This window comes from Octopus sinensis, linkage group LG24 (genome assembly GCF_006345805.1).
Source record: "Octopus sinensis linkage group LG24, ASM634580v1, whole genome shotgun sequence".
NCBI lineage: Eukaryota > Metazoa > Mollusca > Cephalopoda > Octopoda > Octopodidae > Octopus > Octopus sinensis.
The window spans coordinates 8522991-8533930 of record NC_043020.1 but is presented as its reverse complement, the minus strand read 5'-3'; the positions used below and the strand labels follow the sequence as shown (position 1 = coordinate 8533930).

The window sequence follows — 10940 nt, the reverse complement described above, 5'->3', positions numbered from 1 at the left end:
GCCGGGGTCAACACCGAGGACGAGGACGACGGGCTGTGGCTCTGCTTGCGATGTGCCGCTTCACGCCGTTCCTCCGCCGCCGACGATGACGACGACAAAGATAACGACGTGGACAAAGAAGAAGGCGATGACGATGACATCGGCGAAGAAGACGACGACGACGGTGATGACAACGATGACGTAGGTGTCAGCAGGGGCGATGACGTCGACGACGTCGGAGACGATGAATATGACGAAAGTGATGACGTTGATGATAACGACAATGGCGACGGAAAATCGACTTTCTTTTCTGAATACTGAGACTTGCTGGAATCCCTTTCGTGTGACTCTAGCTTTATCCCAGATCTGTGTTCGCTCCCCATCGAAGCAGCGGCGACAGCAGCAGAATTAGAAGGATGATGCCAAACACTTGCAGCAGCTCTGTTCTCTAGATTGGTGGGTGCAACGAAATGCGGATAGACCCGTTGGCCATACTCCATGGCTAGGCTTTCCATTTTCACTTTGAACGGAATTTTACTTTCGATTTTTTCAATTTCGGGGAACGAAACGAATTTGTAGACGAATTTTTGGCCCATGACCTTTTTGATGATGTTCTTGTCGTAGTAATAGCGAAGGGCCCGGCTGAGCTTGTCATAGTTCATGTTGTTCTTGTTTTTGCGCAAGCCCCAGAGTTTGGCAACTTCCTCGGCGTTCACCAGCTTGAATTCACCGTCGTTGTTGGTCCACTGGATAATGTTGCGATGCTGGTGGCTGAGGAGAAGTTCCAGAAGGAACTGCCAAAGTGTGATGTTGGATTCCATACCTGTAGGAAAAACAGGAAAACAGCAAATGAGTCAGGACAAAAATAAAAAAAAAAGTGAAACAACAAATACTAAAAAAAGACATAGAAAACGAATAAGAACGTCATCATCATCATCATCATTGTTCGACCGTGGTCGAGACTTTCATAGTCTTTTCAAATGGCTAATGTGTGCGCGCGCCACTACCACACACATTGGAAAGCATTGTACAACCAAGTACTAAAGAAGATCTTTCCTCCTCCATGAAACAAAGCTGTTCCCGCTGGACGTCAACCCAGTATTTCTAAGCTACGGACCGAGTGATTTATTGTAAGGTTGGCGATAGGAAGGGCATCCAGCTGTCGGAAAACACTGCCAGATCAGACTGGAGCCTGGGGCAGCCCCTGGCTCCCCAGACCCCGGTCGAACCGTCCAACCCGTGCTAGCGCGGAAAACGGACGTTAAACGATGATGATGATGATGATGATGATGATGATGATAGATTGCCTTCACTACGGCTAAGGAGCCCTTTCTACCCCAGAACGTAGCACACACACAATAAATGAAAGGCTTCAATTTCCAAAACTCAGAGTTACTCGTTTCCAGTCATCATCAGCTAAGCCGAGTCTGCTTCTCTTTTGAAATATGTATTGCTTGAAATATGAAACATCTTTTTGAAACTTGAAATATAAGTGTCATAGGCGCAGGAGTGGCTGTGTGGTAAGTAGCTTGTTAACCAACCACATGGTTCCGGGTTCAGTCCCACTGCGTGGCATCTTGGGCAAGTGTCTTCTGCTATAGCCCCGGGCCGACCAATGCCTTGTGAGTGGATTTGGTAGACGGAAACTGAAAGAAGCCTGTCGTATATATGTATATATATATGTATGCGTGTGTGTTTGTGTTTGTCCCCCTAGCATTGCTTGACAACCGATGCTGGTGTGTTTACGTCTCCGTCACTTAGCGGTTCGGCAAAAAGAGACCGATAGAATAAGTATTGGGCTTACAAAGAATAAGTCCCGGGGTCGATTTGATCGACTAAAGGCGGTGCTCCAGCATGGCCGCAGTCAAAATGACTGAAACAAGTAGAAGATAAAAAAAAAGATAATTTTGGAGAAAACGCTTAACTTTATGCTATTTTGTTTAAAAAACCTTCGTGAACGACAAAGTAACATAAAAACGATAAGCGTTTTCTTTAAACTTAAGTTACATATTTCCAGAAATATTCGAACAGGGAATACTTTAAAAGAAAAAGCAGACTTACTCTATCAGCCGATGATCGGAAGTTAATAAATAACTCAGATTACTAGAAATCGGAGCCTTTCAGAGATAATGTATTAAGGAACACTCTTACATCTGTATTGAGTCCTATAATTTATCGCTTCTGGCGTGTCAACAAATATATATATATATATATATATATATATATATATATATATATATATATATATATAATGCATATTCTGCATTAATTGCGAAATCACAGGTGATATGTAACTAAATTCTTTTTTTAAATGATTTGCTTTGGAGTTTTGCATTCGGTCAAATTTTGTTTATTTTAGTAGTTTTGACCGCATTGGTCCCTCTTTAGCGTGTGGTATCTACGAATAGTAGTACTCTCAATATAAATGAATATTTTCAAAGTGGAAAAATTTACGGATTTTTTCTCTTACGAGGTTTTTCACGCTAACTACTGATAATTTCTTTTAAAGATTTTATCCTCAATTGTTAATATATATATATATATATATACACACACACACACACACACAGCGTCAGTAGTTCATATATCCGGAAAAAAGCATACTCTAAGGAATTAGAGCAGTAATATATATTTTTAGGAAGTTAAAAGTTATGGCCGGTCATAGAGTGACCATTGGTTTCGCTCCCATAAAGTGCTTAGCAGTGTAGGCAACTCATCAGACTTCGGCCATTTAAGTCTGACGAGTCACTATACTGCAAAGTGCGGAACCAATGGTCACTCTATGAATGGTCATAACCTTTAACTTCCTAATATGTATTAGGTTGGCAAGAAAGTAATTTCGGTTTTTTAGTATGAAATAAAAGTCATTTTTTTTCCATACAAAGAATGAACTTTATCAATTATATATATTTTCCATTTTGTTCGGCGAGCTTTTGCCATCTTTCTGGCAACTTCCTGGTTTAGTGCTCGTAGAGCTTCTGGTCCTTATCAGCCAAAAACTGAAGGACGTTTAATTTCAGGTTTTCATCATTATTGAAAGTTTTACCATTCAAGGAATTTTGCAAACTTCGAAATAGATGGTAATCTGATGGTGCAAGGTATGGGCTATATGGTGGACGTGACATCACTTCCCAACCAAGCTCCAATAATTTTTCACAAGTTAGCAAAAACGTATGTGGTCTAGCGTTGTCATGGTGGAACGCTATTCCTTTAGGATTTGTCAATTCTGGTCGTTTTTCTTTGATTGCTTCCTCCAGTTTCATTAGTTGTTGACAGTAAACATGTGAATTGATCGTTTGGTTCCTTGGAAGCAGCTCAAAATACACAACACCTTTGTAATCCCACCAAATTGACAGCATGACCTTTTTTTTTTATGCAATTCAGCTTCGATGTTTTTACACTTGGACCATGATCGTTTTTGATTGATGTTATTGTAGACACTCCATTTTTCATCACCAGTGATGATTCGATAAAAAAAAAAAAGGGGTCGATTTCATTGCGTTTGAGATGCATATCGCAAATATTGATTCGTGGTGTAAAGTGAATCTCTTTCAATTGATGTGGAACCAAAATATAGAGCTTCTTTAAGAGTCCAAGACATTTTAAGTGATTTTCAATTGTTGTGTGTGATACATTTAACCTCTCTGCAATCTCTCGCAATCAGATTGAATTATAGTTGTAATTCGGTTATCAACTTCGGTAGGTCGACCAGAACGTTGGTCATCTTTGAGTGAAAAATCCTCAGAACGTTGGTCATCTTTGAGTGAAAAATCCTCAGAACGGAATTTTTAAAGCCATTTCTGACATATGCGTTGTTAAGCAATCAACACCATAGACTTCACATATCTCTTTGTGACCCCGGAAGTAAAAAAGCAAAATATGGCGAAAGTCGTCGTTTTTGTACTGCATGTTAAAATTGACACTGAACTAACAGCTATTAACAAAATTATGCGCAATTTGCTTCTAAAGTAAGCTAAAAGTAACGGCTATCAAATGTCAAAAGGAAAAAAAATCACAACATTGATAAAAGTCATTTAAAAAATCGTAATTATTTGCGAAAAACGAAATTATTTTCTTGCCAACCCAACATATATATGTGTGTGTGTGTGTGTGTGTGTGTGTGGCCACATATAAATAAAAACATGCACAGATTCATACACACACACATACGTGTGTGTGTGTATTGGTTCGTTTTATAATTCAACAAAGAGAACACTCCATCTGGCGAGAGTCAAATATTCCTGTTTTAGGACCACAATACATATTTTCGGGGCGTTACTAATAGTTTCACGTGTCTGGAAATCCAGACACGTTCTCCAGGCGCAGATCACTCTTCGTACTGAACTAAGAACTTTAAATATGGCATGGGACGTGAGAATACGCGAAAAACGTGAGAAAATGGTAGCGTATAGAAAATCCTAACTTCTAACCGGAAAACGAAACCAACAGACCTGATGTAAATGTAAATAATGTACGAAATTGAATGTAAATTGTGTAAGGAGAGTACAAATGTATAAAATATGAAGTAGAAATGTAACGGTATAGATATAAGAAATGTCGGGAATGTAAAAATTTATAAAGTATAAAAAATAAACCTAAAGAAATACTAAAATAAAGGATGGGGGACGATAGTAGTGTGCGATCTAACATCCTTAGTCTTTTAAATAATAAGGTCGGGGCAATGTCAAATCAATCTGGGATGGATGGGATTGTCCAGTTCTTCAAAATATATTTTTGCATGTGTCCGCAACTACTGAAAATTTCAGATCTCGAGTTCAATACTAAGTTGGGGACTTTTGATCTGAACAGAATCTGGGTTCTTTCGGCCAAGCAAAGACTACATTTCTTTGGTCCATTCACATATGTGGGTTTTTCGATTATTTTCCATTTAATCGTACATGGCGTTTTATTCTTTTTCAAAGCCCTCACGCGGCTGGCTAACTTTGTGACCTTGCTCTTGTCCTTACGTAGTAACGAGGCTATGTGGTTGACATAGCGTTTTTTAAACTCCCCTTCACATAATCTAATATAGGTATTTTCCCCGGTGTATTATTATTACTATTATTATTATTTAGGGTTGTAGTGACTTTCGTCTCATATACAACTGCCTTGGTCATGCACTATTTCTCGAGTGGACAGGCTCCTGGATCGCAACAGTTGCATCTAGCTTCAGGCTCTTTATGTTGGCCACGTGTAATGAAACTGTGGTGGGGCAGCAGCTATACGGCAATTTCCCTGATCGCCTGTTGAAAAATTTTCTATATTTGTGATTTACAGGAAAATGTTTGTCAAGGAGAGTCAAAAATATCCTACCAATGTTCGTTTTTACATTGAGTGAAAAGGGAAGGGCAAATCAAATTATTTTCCTTAGCCATATCTATCCTTAATATCATGATAAGTGTTAGAGGGATTATATGTTAACTCATCTTTAAACCTGCAATTGGCTAGGGCCTTATTATAGTAGCGGGCTGCCCTCTCGAAAATTTCTTTAGAAGAGAGGTAAGACACTCTTCTACTAATGTTGGCTACTAGGTTTATGAATATGGCGGGAGGGTGACAAGACTGCCTGTTTACATATGTAAGCTTCTCGTTCTGTTTATAAAAAAGTTTATATGAGGAAGTGTTTAGATCTAGGGACACGTCTAAATAGTCTACTGTAGAGAGGTTAGTAGCTACTGAGATTTTAAATTCTAATTGGTTAACGGTAGAGATAAGTTTTTTTCTAAATCTACATAGTGTGTGCCCATCATGCTCGTGGGAAATAATAAAACCATCGTCATGGTATAGGCCAATGTCATGTGTTGGGTTAATGTATTTAGTATGAATAAGCCTGCAAGATGACAAATGCACTCATATATATATATATATATATATATATATATATAGGCGCAGGAGTGGCTGTGTGGTAAGTAGCTTGCTAACCAACCACATGGTTCCGGGTTCAGTCTCACTGCGTGGCATCTTGGGCAAGTGTCTTCTGCTATAGCCCCGGGCCGACCAATGCCTTGTGAGTGGATTTGGTAGACGGAAACTGAAAGAAGCCTGTCGTATATATGTATGTGTTGTGTGTGTGTGTTTGTCCCCCTAGCATTGCTTGACAACCGATGCTGGCTGGTGTGTTTACGTCCCCGTCACTTAGCGGTTCGGCAAAAGAGAGACCGATAGAATAAGTACTGGGCTTACAAAGAATAAGTCCCGGGGTCGATTTGCTCGGACTAAAGGCGGTGCTCCAGCATGGCCGCAGTCAAATGACTGAAACAAGTAAAAGAGTAAAGAGTATATATATACAATAATAAATCTCTGGGCGCTTCTGGTGACGTCGATGTTCGCCTGGGGCTAAATGCATCAGTAACACCCCCACCACCCCGCCCTGACCCTAGCCACATTCAGATGGCGGATCCCTCTTATGTTATAGTATATATATATATATATATATATATATATATATAAAGAGAGAGAGAGAGAGGGGGGGAGAGAGGGGGGTTTCTAATATAAATGGTGGCTTACCTTTGGATTTTGTGTGAGCTGCTTGTGTGCAAAGTCGCTTTGTGAGATGATACTCGGCACCCATAATGTCTGAATATCGGCTGGAATCAGAGAGTGTGGGAGATGTAGGAGACTGAACCATTTCTAGAAAGAAAGAAAGAAAGAAAGAAAATTTAATTAATTTAGAAAACAAAAATGATGCAATAAAAATTACTCAAAGCGAAATAAAAAAACAAAACACAACAAACAAAAAATAAGAGAAAAATATAAACAAATATGAAAACTGGAACAGTTTAGTTTTTCACCAAAGAGAGAGAGAGAGAGAGAGAGAGAGAGAGAGAGAGTGGAAGACAAAGAGGAGAGTGAGAGGAGGAGGAACAAGATGGGAAAGAAATAGGGAGAGAGGAGAGAAAAGAGAGAGGAAAACAAGGAGGAGGGAGAGAGAAGAGGAGGAAGAGAGGAGAGTGAGAAAGATAGGAGAGGTAGTGAGAGAGGGCAAGAGAGAGATAGAGTGGAAGACAGAGAGGAGAGTGAGAGGAGGAACAAGATGGGAAAGAAATAGGGAGAGAGGAGAGAAAAGAGAGAGGAAGACAAGGAGGAGAGAGAAGAGGAGGAAGAGAGGAGAGTGAGAAAGATAGGAGAGGTAGTGAGAGAGGGCAAGAGAGAGATAGAGTGGAAGACAGAGAGGAGAGTGAGAGGAGGAACAAGATGGGAAAGAAATAGGGAGAGAGGAGAGAAAAGAGAGAGGAAGACAAGGAGGAGAGAGAAGAGGAGGAAGAGAGGAGAGTAAGAAAGATAGGAGAGGTAGTGAGAGAGGGCGAGAGAGAGAGAGTGGAAGACAGAGAGGAGAGTGAGAGGAGGAACAAGATGGAAAAGAAATAGGGAGAGAGGAGAGAAAAGAGAGAGGAAGACAAGGATGAGAGAGGAGAGTGAGGAAAGTGAGAAAGATAGGAGAGATAGTGAGAGAGGGCAAGAGAGAGAGAGAGTGGAAGACAGAGAGGAGAGTGAGAGGAGGAGGAACAAGATGGGAAAGAAATAGGGAGAGAGGAGAGAAAGACAATGAGGAGGGAGAGAGAAGAGGAGGAAGAGACGAGAGTGAGAAAGATAGGAGAGATAGTGAGAGAGGGTGAGAGAGGGCAAGAGAGAGAGAAGAACGTGTGTGAAGGTGCTTGGTAGAGAAGGTTTTTTTTCTCAGGAAAAGTAGATTGAATGGGGAACCCCCAGTATATTACTGGTATTTAAATAGAGACCCCTAGAAGACTGAATGGCAAAGTCAGTGACGAACATCGAATGCCATGCGGTTGTTGGTCCCGGTTAGACCATCTTTTGATCATAGGTCTACTGGATTAGAATTGCCCCATGGCTAAACAACAACAACAACTACCGAAGAGGCGGCGGCGGAGGCGGAGGCGGTGGTGGCAGTGACAACGGGCGTTGTAGTTAACACAACAATGCCATCTTTATTAGGTATTTTCGCGTTGTTGAAAACTGAGTCTTCGGATTGGCATGAAGTACAATCGTGTGGCCTCACAAATACTAACTTGTTAGTTCCTTCAAGACACTTCCGATTTGGTAGGGAATTGGTTGGGAAGGTGGGTGGAACCTCGCCAAACTTTCCCCCTGTATACATTACATAAAAAGAGAAGTCTTCAAGTTGGTTGCGCCCCTTATCACGCCCCCCCCCACTCTCTCTCTTTCTCTCTTAACATGTATGTATATACGCATATATGTATGTACGCATTGTGTGTGTGTGTGTGTGTGTGTGTGTGAAGATTTCCAAAAATAGCAGACACACACACTTGCATACATACAAAAACATAAGAAAAACAAACACGGATTTGTGTGTGTGTGTTGTGTGTGTGTGTGTGTGTGTGTGTGTGTGAGCTTTGAAATTACAGATAGCAAGTTTTCAAAACTATTCACACACGTACACATAAACACACACCAGTACATATATATGTGTGTGTGTGTGTGTATACACACACATGTATGTGTGTATATACACACACGTATGGGAGTCGGAAAGTAATGCAATTTTTTTATTTGCCTTACTTTTTCACTCGCCATTGTATGTATGTGTGTGTGCGTGTCTATACACACATACACAGACATACAGTGTGCGTGTGTGTATGAACGTGTATATATATATATTATATATATATATATATGTACACACACATACACATACACACAATGAAGTTAGTGTCAAGAGAGAGAACATCTGCTCAATTACTTCTCTTGAAACACACAACTGTAAATTCTATCAAGAGAGAGAGAGAGAGAGAGAGTTTATGAGTGTGTACGTGAGCGTGTATGTATCAGTGTATCTGTGTGTGTGTGTGTGAGAGAGAGATAGAGAGAGAGAAGCAGTAGCTTTATCGTTTCAATTTATCACATGTTAAATGTGAATGAGATACTTGTTTAAGATTTAAAGTTTCGTTTTTTTTCTTCTTCTTTTCTTCTAATTAAATAAATGTTAAAACCCAACGAACTTGCTTCCAAAATAACTGACGAAGTCAATGCATATATTATATCTACAAGGATACACACACATTGTGTGTGAGAGAGAAGAGAGAGAGAGAGAGAGAGAGAGAGAGAGAGAAAAGTACTCAATACAAATTATAGAGCCTATTTGTTCACGCCAAGTGAAAAGCGTTAAGTAAAGACCAATTAAATCCGCGGATCCGAACGTGTGCGCGCGCGCGCGTGTGTGTACGTCCCTGTAACTTAGCGGTTCGGTAAACGATCCCGATAGAATAAGTATCAGACTTAAAGAAAAAGAAAAGAAAAAAAAAGCGTTGCCTTGCTAGGCGTCACATTGATCGAATCGGAACCAACACCCCTCTGCCGCCGCCGCCATCACCAACAACAACGCTGCGATAATGTGTATATCTATCTATCTATCTATATCACTCTCTCTATATGTGTGTGTATATATATATATATATATATATATAGTATTTAATCATGTCAAAGGGAAATGGAATTTAATTAAAATTAAAACATTCAATCAAAATTTACATTTCCAGTGGTCTAACGTGCAAAAAAAAATAGTCAAGAAGACTATATATATATATATATATATATATATATATAATATATATATATATATAATATATATATATGTAGGTCCCGGGTTGAGTCGGGGTTAACCACAGTAAATAAGGTACTCAATACATGGCAGAGTAAATTAATTTATTTTATAGAAGGAGCTTCTACAGGACTAGAACTGTTTCATTTAAATGAAATCATCTGATGATTTCATTTGAATGAAACAGTTCTAGTCCTGTAGAAGCTCCGTCTATAAAATAAATATATATATATATATACATCTGTGTGTGTGTGTGTGTGTGTGTGTGTGGTGTGTGTGTGTGTGTCTATCTGTCTGTCTGTCTGAAGCCAAACGTGCATGTATAGAGCTCATGCTTACCTCGTACCACCGAAACATCCCAGGCCTACTGAATGATTCGGTTAGAGAGGCCACACAATTTAAAGGCATGTCACTCAATCACATAAAGTGGCACGCATATTTTTCACTCACTTATAACAATGACTCTTATATGACGGGTTTTGTCAAAAGTTATTGTTTTAAATGAATACAGTCATTGTACCGAGCGCCTTGCTTAAAACTGTGGGTTTTCCCGGAATTTTAAATATATATATATATATCCCAAAATGGAACGAGAACGCAACAGTCGATAATATAACATCCGGACAATACAAAAGATGGACAGGAAAAACAAAAGAAACCGACAGGAAGAACGAAGGACGAGTCATTCGCTGCGTTTTCTCATCAGTCAAGCTTCCAGATCATCCTTATAGTTTCGGCCGGTTACATTTGAGACTGTTCAAATCTGGCTGGCCCCCAAAATCTAAGCTGAGAGCAATAATTTGGGGGGAGGTGGAGAAAGCAAGCGAATGCGTACGACAACAAAGACCAAAAGAACCCTCCTCCCCCACCAAAAAACAAGAAAATAACAACAGGTGTCTTTCGACCCATATATATATATATATATATATATATATATATATATATAAATGAAAGAATGGAGTCGAACGACGATTTAACAAAATTCCTTTATTCTCGACATATGTTTCGAAGACTGCATATTCCTAATTCCGAAGGAATAAGGGGTGCATTATGCCGCCTTCTCATCAGGAAAGACAAGGAACTTATGTCAGCATCATGACGAACAAAAACTTTTAGATGACTGCCCACACGGAGTCCATAGTGATAATGAGTTATTATCACTATGGACTCCGTGTGGGCAATCGTCAGCATCATGACGAATAAAAACTTTTAGATGACTGCCCACACGGAGTCCATAGTGATAATGAGTCATTATCACTATGGACTCCGTGTGGGCAATCGTCAGCATCATGACGAACAAAAACTTTTAGATGACTGCCCACACGGAGTCCATAGTGATAATGAGTCATTATCACTATGGACTCCGTGTGGGCAATCGTCAGCA

At 39.8% G+C, this 10940-nt stretch overlaps 1 protein-coding gene across 3 annotated transcripts in view; it reads right to left on the bottom strand.

Annotated features, from left to right (window-relative positions):
* The window catches only part of LOC115223960 (ETS domain-containing protein Elk-3-like), a 101338-nt gene that overhangs the window by 1068 nt on the left and 89330 nt on the right, over positions 1 to 10940 (bottom strand). For 2 of the 3 annotated variants that reach the window (XM_029794712.2, XM_036512950.1), the window contains 2 exons: positions 6487 to 6609; positions 1 to 802 (listed from right to left, as the gene is read on the bottom strand). The exon at positions 1 to 802 is cut by the window's left edge and continues 1068 nt beyond it. In XM_029794712.2, coding sequence (XP_029650572.1) covers positions 1 to 802; positions 6487 to 6609 — 925 coding nt within the window. The remainder of the gene's footprint in view (positions 803 to 6486; positions 6610 to 10940) is intronic. The other variant, XM_036512949.1, reaches the window with a different exon arrangement.